General features: G+C 44.8%; 1 protein-coding gene across 3 annotated transcripts in view; it reads left to right on the top strand.

Annotated features, from left to right (window-relative positions):
• Caln1 (calneuron 1) overlaps window positions 1-17,894 on the top strand; it is a 474,660-nt gene that overhangs the window by 125,866 nt on the left and 330,900 nt on the right. For all 3 annotated transcript variants that reach the window (XM_041647522.1, XM_041647530.1, XM_041647537.1), the window contains one exon: window positions 15,762-15,886. In XM_041647522.1, coding sequence (XP_041503456.1) covers window positions 15,762-15,886 — 125 coding nt within the window. The remainder of the gene's footprint in view (window positions 1-15,761; window positions 15,887-17,894) is intronic.

Here is a 17,894-nt window from a genome sequence, read left to right as displayed (position 1 = left end):
TGGGTCTACATTTTCAGATCTCACGGGACAGCAGGATTATGGTTGGCTTCAAACACTTAAGACATTTTTACAAAGTTGAAAAAAAGCCCCGTCTTTTCAGAGCAAACTCATGCTATAGAAAGGACATTCTTGCAAGTGGACTATTGGGAATGCTATTACCAGTTGTTGTTGTTGTTGTTGCTAAAAGACATGAGCCTGAGTACTTTATCTAGGAAGTCAAGCCTGTGATGTTCAACTGTCTGTGAAAGAAAGCTGGGGAGATGGCTCAGTGGGTAAAGCGCTTGTCTTTTAAGAATGAAGACCTGAGTTCAGGTTCCACAGCACATATATAAAAAGCAAAGCAGCAGCAACAACAAGGCTGTCCGTGTTTAGTGGCACATCAGTAATCCTAGCCCTGGGGCGACAGAGACAACAAGATCTCTGGAGGTCATGGCCCAGCCAGACTAGTCTATTTGTTGTCCAAGCCAGTGAGAAACCCTGTCTCAAATATGGTAGATGACGCTGGAGGAATGACACTGGAGCTTATCCTCCGGCCTCCACATGCATGCACACACATGTGTGCAGGCGTGGGCCTGCATGTGTGTACTTGTGTGTGCATGTGTGTATACATGCTTCCCACACATGATGCTGTAAATGCTTTATTGATACAGTTCAGGCCTGTGAAGTTCAATAATTGGAGAATAAGATGTAAAAGAAATGGATCCGAGGCTCATAGCATGTGTTTTCCCAGAGGACCTTGACTCAGTTCCTAGCACTCACGCATGCTGACTCAGAACTGCCTGTAACCTCGGGTCCAGGGGATGCAACTACCCTCTTCTGGTCGGTAAGGACACTCAAATGCATGCGAGGCACAGAAAACTCATGCGGGCACACACACGTGCGCATACTTAAAAATAAACATGTCTTCTTTTTAAGTCCAGGAGAAGAGTTTTGTCAGCTGTCAGCTCTCCCAACTGCTGGCGAAAGCTCCAAATGAAGAGACGGAATGTTTCTAGGGCCCATCAGTTCAGCGACTACTTTCAATCAGTTCTGAAAAAGCGTTGGTTGATATTAGGGAAGATGAAATTTTATTATCCTGGTGTCAGCTGAAACCCAGCCACGCTTGTCAGATAAAATTGAATGAAGGCTGAGGTTTAGGAGACGTGGCAACCGGCGGCTTTATTTCTGCCGGGGTCTCTGTTTCTCTGAGGTGCGTTTTAAGTTATGAAGTCCTCATGATAAAATGTGAACTCAAAACTTCTATCCCGAAAATTGTGTCAGAGAGCGGGAAGATGTTGACTTTTTTTTGCATTTCTTTGTGTGAGTACTCCTGGGTGGCACCCATGTTAGTGTTTGTTTGTGGGCACAAGTGGGGTGGTCAAAGCCTAAATAACCCTTGGGAGTCAGTTTTCCCTTCTACCATGTGTGTTTCAGGGATAAAGCTCAGGGCTTCAGACCTGAATCCAGACTTGAATTGAGCCATCTCACCAGCCTGAGTGTCAAGATTTGTGATAGCTAGGGGTTATGGTATGTTCTTATAATCTCAGAACTCAGGAGGCTAAGGCGGGGAGATGGAGGGCAGCCTGGGCTACATAGAGAGAGACCTCTGTTTCCTAAATAAGATTATTTATAAAAATAAAAATTAATAAATAAGTAGAGAAAGAAAGAGGAAGAAAAGAATTTATTCTCATAAACACAAATTATAGTAAATTTTATTGCTTTCACTTAAATCTAATTTCTGTGTTTTGAGATAAAAATAGCTAATTTAATGAGTACCTACTATTCATTAGGCTAGGGTTGCCTGTAGAATGCTCATATTTGACCTCATTGCTTTAGTTGTGACTTCTGCATTATTTGTTTTAATAAGTTTGCCAGCAGTTCATCTGGCTTATTGCTTTTGTTTGTGAGAACTGGCTCTTTCTATTATCTTTCTTTTGCTCATCGTTTCATTAACTCTTTTTGTTGTCTTCTAAGTCAGACGTTAGCGTGGAAGGCCATCTTTTTCTCTTCCTAGGATAATAAAAAATATCTGCACTATTTAAATATTTTACCAGAATATTGCTTTATTACATAATGCATGATTTTGACGTTTGTATCATTTCCGTTTTTGTTATTTTTATTTATAGGTAATATGTTTGTCTATGTGTGGGTATGTGTACATGCCTGTGGAGGCCAGAAGAGGGCGTCAGATCCCCTAGAGCTGGAGTTCTATGTTGTTGTGACCCATTTCAGATGGATTCTAGGAACCAAGCTCAAGTCCTCTGTAAGAGCAGTAACCACTCTTACAACCGAGCCATCAATCCAGCCCATTTCTGTTACAAATATAACCTTTAATTTTAACCTAGGAAGTATTTAAGGGAATATATTCAAATTTCAGCACAACGTTGAAAATTCTTTGAGAGAGTGAGCAGGAAGAAGTCTTACTTTGTAGCCTGATTTAGTATTGAACTCACTATGTAGCCCAGGCTGGCCTTGAGCTCATGGCAATCCTCCTGCCTCAGCAACTTGAGTGCTAGGATGACAGACATGAGCTCACATGTGCCTCTGCTTATTGTTTCAAAGGCACCCATTCCTATTTTGGTCCCCTGTGTGTAATCTGTAATGTCTCCCTGGGTATGGAGAGGGCTTTACTTTTGAAATTCAGAAATGTCTTTTGAACTTCTAGTTGTGCCAATGTAGTTGCTAGTTGGATATTCTGTGAATGTGAGCTTGTTGGGTAAACTCTAGTTATATAATGGTTAATATTGATGGTAAACTTTACTTGACTCATAGTCACAGAGGGGACCTACCTCCGGGTGTATCTGTGAGGATGTTTCTAGAGAGTTTTAGCAGAAATGGGAAGACCCACCCTGAATATGGATGACGCCATCTCTATGGCTAGAGTCTGGGACTGATGAAAAGGAGAAAGTGAGCTGAGCACCAGCATCCATCTCTCTCTGCTTCCTGCCTGAGGATGCCACGTGACCAGCCACCTCTTATACTCCTCCCACCACGCTTCCCCTATCATGGTGGACTGTGTCCCTTTAAACCGTGAGCCAAAACTGATTCTTCCTCCCTTAAGTGGATTTTACCAGGTGCTTTGTCATGGCAACAAAGGGCAATAGCTAAGAAAGTCACTTCAATAGCAAAAGCTCCCAGAACCTATCAGTGAGAAAGGAGAGAAAGCAAATCCATTCTTAGGAAAAAAAGTCAGAATGGCTGACAGCCATTCAGAAAGATTGCTTGAATGGACCATTAATGAAATCTAAGTAAGAAAAATAAAACAGTTCAGTAAGCCCAAGGTTTTAAAAATACTTAATTATTTATTCATTTGGGATATGTGTGTATGTACACGCGTGTTAATGAGGGACATAGCGTCTGTGTGGAGGTCAGAGGACAACTTTGAGGAGTTGGTTTTCTCTTCCTATTGTGTGGGTCCTGGGAATTAGGCTCAGTTTATTGGCTGTGGTGATGAGTGTCTCTGCCCATTCACCAGCCTAGCTCCAAATCTTGGTCTTTTGTGGCTAGCCTTGTTAGTACACCATGTTGGGAACAGAGCTCCTGCCATACTGTCTGATGATGGTAGCTTTTTGCCATCCAAGGCCTGTTAAGTCAGACAGCCTAGCTAAGAAACTCCTGATTTTTCACCCATAAAACCAGTGAGGTAGTAAATATTTGTGGTTTTCAAGTCCCCAAGTTCTCAGATAATTTGTTAAACAGCAATACATAATGAGCCTACTCACCCGGAAGAGCAATCTGATGACATCCGGTAAGGATAAAAGTTTATGTATTTAATACCATGGTAACCAGGCAGGTCTGGCTGTCAAAGTCTGTGATTCCAGCAGCAGGCAGACCCTGGAGGGAGACTGCTCTGAGTTTAAGGAAAGTCTGGGCTACAGCCTAAGATACTGTCTCACAGAAACAAAGCAAAACCAGGGCATAGGAAGATGGCTCAGCAGCTAAGAGCACTTGCAGAGGATGCACCGACATTCCCAACATCCACCTCAGGACATTCACAGCTCAGACTATAGGACATCTGACTGCCTCCAGGGTCAATACACACCCACGCATGAACCCACACACAAATACACACATGGACTTGTCATTAAAATGTAGGAATCAAGTCTTTAACAAAAATAAAACAACATAATAAGTATTTTATCTATGTCTATAGTCTAGGGAAATTTCTATAGTATGTACAAAGAAACACACATGAAGATATCCATTGCAGAGTACTTCTCGCTAGCTAACCTTTGCTGCTGTTGTCTAACGAGCCTGGGGCTTGGTGCTTTATAAAACAGTGTGTTTCTTGCCTCAGTTCTGGCTAACCTTTCAAGTACCATATTGGATGGAAGCACCGAGAATGCCTATTCTTGTCTTGTTCCTTGTTTTAGATGAAATATTTTCTTTAATATTTCTACTCAGTATAATGTTGAATATCAGTATTCCCCTTTCTTCCTCCATCTCCTAGGTAGACTGGGCTAGCCCGGAACTCATGTAGTTCAGGGTGACTTGTAATCTTTCTGCCTCAGCCTCTGTAGCATTGGGATTATAGTCACGGACCACCATTCCCAGCTGAGCTGGGTCACGCAAACCTTTGTTTGGTTTTGGAATGATCCTTCTATCCATGGCCTCTTTAGGGCTTTTGTTCTGAAGGGTTACTGATATTTTTTTCAAAGTCCTTTTCTTCATCTATTAAAAGAATCATGAGTTTTTTGCTCTTGCCTTGTTTTGTTTTTGTGTTAAACAGTTTTTTTTTATTGCTGGGTGCTTGTGTGTGTCACAGTGTGTGTGTGGAGGTCAGAGGAAAACTTATAGGCATTTGTTCTCTCCTTCTACCACATGGCTCCTGGAGTTGAACTCGGGTCCTCAGACTTGGCAGCAAGTGCTCTACCTTCCCCCTCTTCCTCCTCCCTGGCACCATCTCCTGGAGCCAATGTGATATTCTTAAAACCCCTGATAGAAACTGGGTGCGGTGGTATATGCTTGAAACCCCAGTGCTCAGGAGTCCGGGGCAAGAGGATGGTGAGTTTGACACAGAACATTCTAGCCCAATCTGGGTAACACTGCAAAAGAAAAGAAAGCAGGGGCTTGGAGAGATGGCTCATTGTTTAAGTGTACTTGCTGCTCTAGCAGAGGACCTGAGTTCAGTTCCTAAAGCAGCCTGTAACTCCAGCTTTAGGAGATCAGAGGTCTCTGGCTACCACAGACACCTGCACCACCATGCAATATCCTCCGCATGTATGCATGTAAAAAACAAATCTTTCGAAAGATTTTACATTCTTGGTGCTCTCCTCCCCCCCTCTCCTTCTGCTCCCCCCCCCATATAAAATTTAAGTTTTGTACTTCTTGCTGATATCCCATGGCTGTTGACAATCTGCCTTGGGACACCAGCCTCCAGAGAGTGGAAAAGTTTGCACAGACCCCCGCGCTAGTGTTCCTGCTTACTCATTCTCGTCTGACCCGAGATCCATCCAAACCCAGTGTTTGCCAATTGGCTTGCCACGGCAGGGCTTTAATGAGGGACGACACTGCTTTATAAGTTCTTATAGGCCAATGCCTGGTATCTAGCTGGCCTTGGGTGTCTTTGCTGGAGTAAGATCAGGTCTTCTTGTCTGCATAACATAGCTCTTTAACTCTGAGGGATATATATTATACTACATATAATATGTAACAATAATGTATTACATAATTTATATTATTAATTATAATTATACTAATTAACTACAGTTAATTATTATGATTAACATGTTATTTTTTTCCTGGTCTATTTACTAATTTATATTTTTATATTTACTAATTTACTATTATTTTATCTCTGGCTTTGGGGCCATACCATGATTTATGACTCTAATAGCGACTGTGCCAATGTAGTAGAAATGTCTTCCATACCCTGGCATTGCTGCTATTGATTTTTATGTGCCTTCATGGATATTTCTAGAAAGGATATTTCCACGGTGAGGATGGGGACAGATGGTGCTGCCCTTTAACCTTTACAGTGCAAAGTTGACCTTGCCCCTTGGTATCCTGCAAAGTCAAGGACAGGAATCTCATAGCTGCTGGTGCTGCCTCACCTACAGAGACTCTCAGTAGGGTGCTCAAGATTGACTCAAGGACTTTCAACCACTTTCAAATGCTCATCTAAGATGCTGAAAAAGTCTCAAAGTGTTTGATAGACTTTCAAGGGTCAAGTTAGCAAGTATTGAGATGATTTTGCCATCTCTTCGCTCCCCTCCCTTTCCCCCTTTCTCTTTTCCTCCTCTTCTTCCACATCCTTGTGTAACTCATCCACCTCCTTCCACCCTCTCTCTCTTTCTTTCTTCAGTCCTTCTCCCTCCATCCATCCCTTCTTTCTCTCTTTCTCTCTCCTTCTATCCCTCCCTCTCTTTATTCTTCCCTTTCTCCTCTCCTCTGCCCAGTTTCCGCTATCAGAAATCCGCTTAGCTTAAAGTGCTTAAAAAGCATCATTTTTGAGTATTTTAAGGTTTCAATCCTGGTAGACTGACATGTTTCTCAAAAATAAATTATAAAAAAATTAAAAAGCAAAACAACTGAACATCCATCCAAACAGCCCCCTTGTCATGACACCCCGGTGCTTGCCAACGCCCCTCAGTTCTGGAAGCCTGGTGCTCACACCTGTCTCCTCAGCATGGTGGCACACTCCCCTCTTTCATGTCCTGTTGACATGCCTCTTTATAACCCAGCATATGTCATCTTCAACTCAATACACCATGGCTTCCTTTCACGTTGCGTCTCGTCGAATCCTTAGTAAAAGATTTCAGGCTTGGAGTTCAAGGGGGATACTGAAACAGATTAACTTTTTAATAACATATTATTAGAGGAGATTATAATGTCATAGACAGATGGCAGCGTAGTAGGGCTCCTCAGGGCAGAATGAATGTCACTGACATACTTTAGAGCAGCGGTTCTCAACCTGTCTAATGCTACCACCCTTTAAGACAGTCCAACCATATTGTTTTTGTTGCTACTTCTTAACTGTAATTTTGCTACTTTTATGAATCGTAATTAACCATCTTGTGTTTTCTGTTGGTCTTAGGCAACCCCAATGAAAGGGTTGTTAGACACCCCCAAAGGTTGTTGGAAGCCCTCACAGTTGAGACTCACTGTTGTAGAGGAAGGGGGAGGTTTGATGCTACTTGATTCATGAGTAGTTCAGAGTATAGGCTTGCTGTCAGGCTGTCTCTGACTCCTGCTGGCAGGGCGAGGGAAGGAGCCTGCTAGTCTGGTCCTGTGTGCAGAACAGCTATTCAGATGCAGAGGACAAGGTAAGAAAGCCAAGTTAATGGAAGCGCTTTGTAAAATGAAGTGACCCTGGATAATGCTTTGTAAATAATTAATAATTACTGATGATACTTAATAGCTTGTGTGTGTGTGTGTGTGTGTGTGTGTGTGTGTGTATGTGTTTTGAGACAGTTTTTCTCTGTAGCTTTGAAGCTTGTCTTGGAACTAGCTCTTGTAGACCAGGCTAGTCTCGGACTCAGAGATTCTCCTGCTTCTGCCTCCCGAGTGCTGGGATTAAAGCGTGCGCCACCACTGTCTGGCTTTAATAGCTCTTTTATGCCTTCTCTTCCTTAAGATTGTCAGTGATGCTCTTCATTATGTATCAGAGAGACGAGGCTGGTAGAGGCTGTCCTAAGACAGCCTGCAAAACTGATTTCTCTCTTGTTCCTGTGCTAAAATACTTTGACAAAAGCAGCCTAAGGGGTAAAGGGTTTCTTTTGGTGCATGGTTCAAGGCAACAGGACCTCAAAGCAGCTGTTAAGACAACACACACATTCAGAGAGGAGAGCAACAGCTTCCTACTGCCCTCTTCTCTCCACTTCTCCACCCATGCCCGCCTGCCCCGGGAGGGTCCCATCTGTAGATGAGACTTTGCACATCAACGAACACAGCCAAGATCACTCTTCACAGATATCCTGAGAGGCCCTTCTCCCAGGCAACCCTAGAGTCTGCTGAGTTGACAATAACACTAACTTACTGGCCTAACAAAGGTCAACCTAGGCCTCAAGTATAAGAGCTTCTGAAAAAGAAAATTGTGTGTGTGTGTGTGTGCACGTGCGTGTATGTGTATATGCATGCGTATACAAAGAGGCCAGAGGGAATACCCTCAGGTTTCATTCCTCATTTCATTCCACCTTTTTTTTTTTTTTCCTTTTCGGGTCCAGGTCTCTCATTGCCCTGTAGCTTACCAAGTAGGCTTGCCAGCCAGTGAGCCCCGGGCTTCTGTCTGTTTCTGTATGGGATTATAAGTATGCTGACACAACTAAATTTTTGTTGTTGTTGTCGTTTTTTTTTTAATTTAATTTTTTAAATGGGTTCTGAGGATTGGACTCAAGTCCTCCTATTTGCAAGGCAAGTACTTACACTTACCAATGCCCCAGAATACTGTTTGGGGGCAGAAAAATTCTTTTTTTTTTTATCCATGAAACCATATTGTCTTATTTGATTAATTTTTCTGTAGCAGTATATTTTAGGCTGAGTAATTCATATACAACAGAAACTTATTGCTTACATTTGTAGAACCCAGGAAGTCCAAGACCAAGATGAGAGAGGATTTGGTGTACGGTAAGCTTTGTTTCCAAGATGGCGCCTTGTCACTTTGTCGTCTTACGGTGGACCGTAGAAGAGTAAAGGGGGGTCTCAAAGTTTCCTGAACATTAAAAAAGTTATTAGTATTAGTACCATTCCTGAAGGTCTTTCCACATGAAATAATTGCTTTCTAAATAAAGATCTTATGTGCATATTTGTATATGTGTGTGTGTTCATGGGCAGAGGCCAGTAGTCAAAACTGGGCTTCTTCTTGAGTTGTTCTCCCGCCTTGTTTTTTAAGGCAGGATCTCTCACAGAACCGGGAACTCGCTTGTTCAGCTAGGCTCACTGGCCAGAGTGCTCCACAGATCCTCTTGTTTATGTTTCCCCAGTATTATGATTATAGATGCTTTGCTGTGCCCAGTGGTTTCTCTTCTTCCTCCTCATCCTCTTCTAAACAAAACCATGGCTTCTTGGAATCAAATCCAGGTCTTCATGCTAGCACAGAAAACCCTTTGTGAGTTCAACCTTCTCCCCAGCCCACGGCCTCCCCTCTTAATGCTATTGGCTGTGAGGTTGGAGCGTGTGAGTCGGGAGGGATCATACACATTCCAGCGGTTGCCTTTATGAAGATGCTGAGTTTTCACTGTTGCTCTCTATATTCAGGTCCAACTTGAAGTTATAGCTTTAAAGTCAAGTCCACCTTAGCTTCTGGACTTTCATATTTATCTTCTTGGTCAACCAGAGCATCCTACAGCCTGGGCTTCCTCAAGCATCTTGGGGAAAAATTTAGTATTATATTGCAGCAGCTGCTTTGAGATTCCTTGAGCCAATATTCTTCCACTTGTTGAACAGTTTTATTACCAGGGACGGTCCAATCATGAACATGGTTTTATTACTATGGATGGTCCAGTCACGCATAGTTTCTTTCTCACTAGACTTTGAATATTTTGGACACAGAGCTTCCCTGATTGCCTGCTTCCCCAGTGACCAGTTTTTGCTGCAAAATACTTGCTGTGTATTCTGGGGCTGAATTTGGGGTATAGATTGAATCCTGTATTAGTTGCTTTTTCTCTTTGCTCTGACAAAATACTGAACAAAAGTAATTTAAAGAAGGGAAGGATTACTTTGGCTCAGAGCTTTAGGGTGTGGAAGGAAGGCTTGGAGGCAGGAGCGAGAGGCGGCTCGTCACATTTTCTCCTCAGTCAGGAGGCAGAGGGACACTGATGACAATGCTCAGCTGGCCTTCTCTTCTCTATTCGGTCCAGAAGCACATTCTATAGGATGGAGCTACCCACACCCAGGGTGACCCTTTCCATATCGACGCAGTCTTGAAACCCTCCCACAGATGTGACCGAAGGTTTGTTTCTAAGGTGATTCGAAATCCCTCCAAGTTGACAGCGAAGATGAACCATCAGAGATAAACTTACCTGAATCTCTCTTTCTCTCTCCCACTCTCCCCCTCCCCCAAGATAGAAATAAAGTGTCTTTATGTCTTTAGCTATGAAAAGTTGTGTGGCGGATCTGAAGCTTCAAAGCTCCAGGTAAAAGATGATAGCGGGTCATTTCCCAAACACAAAGCAACTCAAGGGATTCCCGCTGTGGGGAGGGAGTGCTTTCAACCTTGAGTGAGTCTGTTCCTATAAGGAAAATTAAATTAGTGATGATCAGGCAAGATGTCTCCTTAGATCTATAAAGACTTAAATGTGGGCTAAAATAACAGGTACTTAAATGCTGGCTTCAGTGTCGAGGAACACAGGACTGGGAGATTTAAGAGAACGTGGGAAGGGAGTAGAGGGGCCTCTTATTCTAAGGTCTGGTTGAAGTTTCTCACCAGCTGAGAGTGAAGAATTCCAGCCCAGCGTGGAGTCAGTATTTTCTGTAAAGGTAGCCAACACAGAGGCAGCAGCCCTTTGGCAGAGAGATTATTTTCAAATCACTGTTGAAATAGCAACGGACCATGGTTAAGGCTTGACCATAAGGGACCTTCAGCGTTAGCCTGGTTCCCTTCCTGGATGCAGAGCGGAGAGTCTCGGGGAACTTCACAAGCAATCTAAGCATCTCTTTCCAGCAAGGAACACGGCACCTCCCCTGCAACCCTTAGGACCCTGTTGGGTGTGTGTTTTCTCCCCATCCTGAGAACATGTTAAGCCCCATGCTACATTAGACTTTCCTTGCAATAACTCGGACTCCACTTCTACATGCTGGCTTTCCACGAAATTCATTCATGCATTCATTCATGTATGCATTCATTCATGTATGCATTCATTCATGTATGCATTCATTCATTCATGCATTCATTCATTCATGCATGCATTCATTTCTTTTGTGATGAAATTAAGAATCCCGTCTCTCTGAAAGAGCTTCCTTAGCTGTTGTGGGTGTCTTCCGTCCAGCTGCTGCTGGTAGTGACAGCAAAGATAATACCACTCGGGAATCACCAGCCAGGGCGCCAGGGTGCCAGGGTGCCAGGCTGCCAGGGTGGACTTCTCTTTGCTTCATATATTATAGATTTGTTGTGTGTGTGTGTGTGGGGGGGGGCGGGTACATACATGCCATAGCGTGTGTACAGAGATCAGAAGACAACTCGAGAGACTCACTTCTCTCCTTCTACTGTACAGGGAGCTGGGGATTGAACTCAGGTCACCAAGCTTGGCGGCAAGTGCCCTTCATCGTTAAACCATCTCGAGTCCCATGGTGGACTTCTCTTCACAAATGTGTCCGAGTGTGGCATTGCTACACGGCCGTCTATAAAGCTCACACTTGAGAACTGCACAATTAAGTTTTTTTTAAAAATGCTAAGCCCCTGCCACTTCATAATGTTTTAAGTAATTCTAATGGGCTGTTATCCTGAACTACACACAGACTGCAAAATGGAAGTCAGCCCATACTTCCGTGACCAGGGCCATGACTCCGAGAGTCAGGTCTGGGCTTCACTTCCACCCCGTCCTAATTCATACACGTGGTTCTCTCTGTGGCTCCTCATTGTTCTGGAAATTAACTTGGAGAACAGAAGGGAATGGGATTGATGTCGTTTTCCAAGGAAAGGGTTCTTGTCTTCCTTTTATGTGTGCTGTGTGACCTTTCCTGGGGAGAGATGAACAAGCCTCCATTCACTCTCGATTCAGCCCCATGATGTCCAAGAGAGATGAGTACAGTGCATGCCTGGCGTGTGAGCCAATGAGTTTGTTGGGGTCACTTACAGAAACAAAGATGGGCGTTTACTTAACAGCAGTGTGGGTGACTCAGAAATGGCTGCATCATCTCAAGGTCCCACCTACCACGGGTGACAACTCGGAGTGCCCCCTTCAGTCAGCCTTCCCTCTCTTCTGTACCCCAGCATCTCCCAAGACTGCGTGCAGCTGGGGTGTAGAAAGGAATAATGTTTGGAATCCCAACCGAGGCTCCTGGGACTAGTCTTCCTCTCTTACACTGGTCATCCCATTACCATTGCCTTATCTACCAGTTTTGCCATGCTTGTATTGTTTCCACAACTGTGGGCCAAGCATTGTGGAAGCGTCACTGGCAGTCCCTGCTCTGTGATGACCAATGATCATTTCACACCTGAAGAAAACTGCTTTACTCCATATGTATATATAATGTATACATAGACACACATATATAATATAATATATATAATCAATATATATGTGTAGATTTGTAGAAGTCCAGCATAATTAGTTGAGGGTAAATCCCTGATAATCGTCAAAGGCATGCATTCTTTGTATTAGTGTCCTGCCATTAATTTTTAAATGTAACTAGTGTGAATATTTAGACGCATGTGCCCATGTGTTTGCAAGCATGTGGCGTGCCTGTGTGCAGGTGCATGCGCTGTATGTGCGCCTGTGGAGGCTCGAAGTCCGTCTCAGGTTTCATGGAGACAGGGGCTCTCGCTTGCTCTGGATCTTACTGATTCAACCAGGCAGGCTCTGGCAGCAAGTCTCCGGGATCCTCCTGGCTCATCTTCCCAGCTCTGGGATTACAGGACGTGCCTGGCTTTTCCCTGTGCACTCGAAGGGTTGAACTCAGATCTCCATCCCTGCCTGGCAGCAACTCTACCTACTCATCCAGAGACTGCAGCCAGTGGCCTGCCATTTGCAGTCTTCCTACGGATAAGCATTCTGTTAGTGACGTGCGGAGTGAAGGGAGAGTGACAGTTGGCTCCTGCCTCAGCCATATGTCTGTTTTACTTTTTGGGGCCCAGAGCTTTGGTAAGGGCTGTCCCAGTTGCCGTGATGAGTGAACCTCTGATAGAAATAGAGGAGTCAGGAAGCGCAACCTATTTGTGGGAAGATGATTAATTCATTTTTAGACATTTTGAATTTGAAAGGAGGGTTTGACGTCCGGATGGAAGTGCCTGGCGCTTAGCTGGGGCTGCGGAGTCTAAATAACTCCCGGGTGCCTGTGTTGCAGAACTGTTTTTATAGTTTCCCTCTAAGTGGCTTTATGCTGTGGTCCAGTCCCCCTCTTAGGGATTTTATTGTTTGACTGCACAGCAGCTCCACGGCTAAGCAGCATTCTTGCTGGCATGTCTTAGACTTGAAGGGGCATGGGGGGGCTGTCTGCCTGGCTTTGTCACTTAGTCCTGTGAAAGGAAAAAGATGACAGAAGAGAGGTCCCCGGTGCTGGACAGTGCGCAGGTGGCACAGTCATGAGTCTTTTGCTTCCCTCCTCTTTTCCTCCCCCTCCCACTTCTTTCCCTCCTCCTTCTTCTCCTACTCTTCCTCTTCCTTTTTGTCCTCCTCTTCCTCTTCTTCCTTCTCTATTCTTTCCTCTTTTCTGCCTCTTCTTCTTTCCCCTTCTCTTCCCTTTTCCACTTCTTTCTCTTTTTATTCTGTATTTCACTATGTAGCCCAGGCTAGTCTTGACTTGGTTGTGTCGCTGGCTTCAAACTGGTGATTCTCCTGCTTTATACTTTAGAGCAGTATGATCACATGCCGCTCCTCATTTGGATTTCTCAAATGATCAGGGTCAGAATGCTTTGGACAGTGATTCTTGGGGGATTAACATTGAGTTGTCTGTTACCCCCTTGGGTGCGCACTTCACAGAGGACCCAGAGGGTAACAGTGCAGATGCAAACTTTAGTGCCCAAAAGGATTCTGCACGCTACTTACCCAGAGATAACAGATGTGTGTAGAGGCATTCCTTTCCAGGGGGACCAGGGCCTTGAACCTGTGCTGGGAGATTACCCCTTCTATCACTTAGTCTAAAGAAACACCTTGCAATAGACCTGTATATGTATGTTAGGGGGAGAACTTGTGTGTGTGTGTGTGTGTGTGTGTGTGTGTGTGTGTGTGGACACCAAAGAAAAACCTTGGGTTTTGTACCTCAGGAGCCACCCACATTGTCTTTTGAGGCAGAGTCTCTCTCTCTCTGGCCTGTGGTTCACCGAGTAACCTAAACTCTCAGACTAGAGATCTCAAGGGGTCCACCTCTCCCACTGAGATTAGCAGTGTGCACCAATATATCTGATTTAATTTTATGTGGATTCTGGGGTTCAGTCTGAGTTCCTCGTGTTGGCAAGGCAAGCACCTTACCCACCGAGCTATCTCCCCTGTGCTGGGAGACCCACTATGCCCCAGTAATGGCAGTGATTTTGGCTGGACAGCATGTGAGTCTGGCCTTGAGGAGCCTTTAACTTCATTAAGAGTGCCCTAAATCTCTTCATTCCTGGACACCTTTCTTCATGGGAAGCTGTTTCTGAAAGTAACCTCTTTACCCCAATCAGTTTTGAGGGAGGTGGGGGGGGGGGGGTCTTCATCTCAGACTTACATTCCCCTGCATGCATGGAGTTGTAAAAGCTTGGAGCTGAGTGACTCCCTGTAGCCCCAGCACTCAGGAGCTTGAGTCAGGACATCTTCAAGTTCAAGACCAGTCTGGGCTATGTAGTGAGTTTGGGGTCAGCTTTGGAGCTCAGTTTCTTTTCTTGGTTTGTATGTGTGTGGTGTATACACACATGTGTGCAAAAGTATAAGTGCGTCTGTGTGTTTATGCCCATGAAGAGGCCAGAGGAGGACATCAGGTGTCCTTCTCTATTGTTTATTCCCTTGAGACAGGGTCTCTTACTGAACCTAGAAGAGGGTGGCAGCCAGCAAGCTTCCGCTCTCCTTTTGTCTCCATCCCGAACCCCCACACTGAAGCTACAGGCACACACACATGGATATGCCCAGCTTTTCACATGGATGCTGAGGATTTAGGACCTCATACTTATTCAGAAGTAACCTCTCCCATTGAGTCGACTTCTCAGTCCCCTAAACTCTCAATCAAAAACCTGAAGATTTTTGCACACTTCTTGCCTTCCTCGAGTGTTGTGTGGCTGGGACACCCACTTTCTCTGGGGACTGTGACTACTTACAGCTTCACTTGAGTGTAGCCTAGACATCCTGTTGCCGGAAAGGTCGGCATTTCTGGAACGCTCATGATTTCCTACACGGAGGGATAATATTTGAGGCCCACAAAAGAATGAAGGGTGGTTTTTGTTTTGTTTTTGTTTTTGTTTTTGTTTTTCTGATGCAGCAGTGAGGCTGGGCTTGGTGGTGTTGAGTCTGTAGTCCCAGCTACTCAGAAGGCTGAGGTGAGAGTGCAGGATGCAGGCCAGCCCCAAGCTACATGGTGAGTCCAAGCGCAGCCTGGGCTATGCAATGAGTTTTAGGCCAGCCTGGGAAAATTAGCAGGGCTCTGTCTCATGAGAGAAAGGGCTAGTGGACCAGAGATATAGCTCAAGTGCAGAATGCTTGTCTAAGATATTTATGCTGGACTGCAAAAACAAAAAAGTGAAACAAACAAACAATAACAACAGCAACAAAAAACCGGAACAAAACAAAAATAAAAGGAAGTGGTTTGATATCTGTCATGCTTTCCTGTGGTTTACAAGGGCGTTGCAGCTCAAATGCATATGAAATTGGAGAAATGGAAATGTAAAATTGCGATGAAGGAGGACCCAAGGTCCTTCTAAATTTCATCTTTTAGTGTGTGTGCATGTGTGTGTGTGCGTGTTGTGTGGATGTGCACATGTGTGGGGGTCAGATGGAACTTGTAGGATTCTGTTCTCTCCTTCTGTCATGTGAACCCCAGGGCTCACACCAAGACTGTCAGGCTTAGAAGCAAGTCCCTTTGCCCACTGAGCCGTCCCACCTGCCCCGGCTACGTAATTTTGCCATCTGAACAACAGAGCCAATCCTCCAAGGGAACGGTGATGAAATGGACGAATGGTGATGTCCTTCTCTCCTTCTCTTCTTTTGTCTTCGGTGCAGGGAGAAGATGCCGTTCCACCATGTGACCGCTGGCTTGTTGTACAAGGGGAATTACCTCAACCGATCTCTGTCGGCAGGCAGCGACAGCGAGCAGTTGGCGAATATCTCTGTGGAAGAACTGGATGGTAAGGAGCTGCCTACAGGGGGCTTATCCCCCTCCCTAAAGCCATTTTGGATAACTGGGGAGCTGTATTGGGTGTTGGGAAACCATTTTGCACATTGGCGAGCTGAGAGTGTTTCGCACTGGCAGTTGGGACTTGGTATGGAGTGATGGGAAAGAGTTGAGAGACAAACTTTGGTCTAAATGACCTCTTTGTGTGGGATGGACCTTGTGGCCTGCAAAATCTGTGATGAATGTGGTTACCTTGGCCTCTGATTGGGGGATGGATTAATTTTTTTTCTTAAAATCTATTGTTTGGATCCTCTTTTGATGGCACATGCCTGTCAGCACTCAGACAGGGGGATGGAGGACTGATTAGCCAGGACTACGTAGTGGAGGTCAAGGTTACTGTGGCCTATATAATGAGATGCTGTCTCAAAGCAACAAAACAAAAGACGTATTATGTATATAGTTGGCAGGGTCTTTATAGCCAGAATTACCTTGTTTTCTTTATTGCCATTTATGGTGGAGTCCATCTGCCGGGGAGGCTTAGGCCCTGTTTATTGCTGTCTCTTGACTTGGGGCCATGGTGCTTTGAACAGTGCCCAAATAAGAATCATCTGGAAGCTTCATCTAGGTGGGAACAGGCGGCAATTACCTTAAGTGTCTTTGTTCTTGTATAACCCGGCACATCCCCCAGTGCCCAGGACAAGGGTTTAGGATGGAAATTAGCCCTGGCAAGGCAGTGCCCAAATTCATCTTAGGATGGCGTCCCACTGCAGTTTGGATGAACTCACACTCTTATTTAAAACAACAGCAACAACAACACAAACTAAAAATCAAAGGGAGTAAAGCCTTTACTTCACTAGAGAGCGAGGCTGATTCGTTTGATGGTGCCTGCAGAGACCAAACCAGAATCGGGTTCCGAGTGGCTTCTTAATGCTGTCTTCTAGCAATACCACCTTACTAAATAAACTTGAACTTTGCTTTGATTATAGAGAAGTTGCAACTACTCAGGGTCGACCACATCTTTGCCTCTAAGGTTCAGATCCGTGGCATTTTAGATGTGTCTCTTAGTGAGCTGAATTTCCCACTAACACTTTCTTGGGCCAACACAGGTACAGTGGCTTGCGTATGGCAATGGGTGAGGAATGTAACGATGGCAGGCCATTGAGAGATTTTCCTTCTGTTACCTGTCTTGTTTGCGTGGTTAGGGCAATGCTTGGTTTTCCACGCAGATGACCAATGAAGCAGCAGAACTTGTGGGTTGTATCCATGGTGATCCTGGGGAAAGTTGGGAAAAGTGGGCATTTTTTGGGATGTAGCTCAGGGGTGGAGCAGTTGCGCACTGTGGAGAAGGTTCTGGGTTTGAGGATCAACACTGCAGAGAGAATTAGCCAGGAGAGCGGGGAGGAAAGGAGGAGAAACGCATGTATATACTTCAACACCAACACACTCACACACTCATGTGTTTCCCGCCGCCCCCACCCCTGGACCACATCTGTCTTCCGTATCTGAACAGAGGCTGTTGGCCTGAGAGGTGAGTCATACCGGGATCTTTTCACCTTCTGTTGGTGAAAGGATGTGTAAGGTTGCACTCCGTAGAGGCAGGAGGAGAGCCCTGCCATCTCCAGAGGGGGCCCAGGTTTGTAACCACAACAAGAAGACTCCATGATTGCATCACGGTGTCTTAGTCCATTTGAAACTGCTGTAACAGAATGCCACAGCCAGGTTGATCTGTAAATGACAGGGAGTTATTTCCCATAGCCTGGGAAGCTAGGGCTAGAATATTATGGTGATATCCGTGCATCCTCAGCAGAGGGTGAATTAATGTTCTTGGGCTTCTTTTGTTGGCACACCGATGCCTTTCGTGAGGGCTTTGTCCTTTTGACAACCTAACCTGAACACCCCAACTCGTTATGTAGGTGAAATTTTGGGGAAACACAACATTACAAACATAGGAGGTATATTTGAAGGCAAAGAGAAGTCTGAGTTTTGTCCCATTTTGGAAGTTTATGACTGAGATGATATGG

Source organism: Microtus oregoni, unplaced genomic scaffold, assembly GCF_018167655.1.
Source record: "Microtus oregoni isolate MIOR12 unplaced genomic scaffold, Mior012 000003F_ref0000135, whole genome shotgun sequence".
Classification (NCBI taxonomy): Eukaryota; Metazoa; Chordata; class Mammalia; order Rodentia; family Cricetidae; genus Microtus; species Microtus oregoni.
Note: the sequence above shows the minus strand (reverse complement) of the source record. Positions and strands in the feature narration are given on the sequence as shown.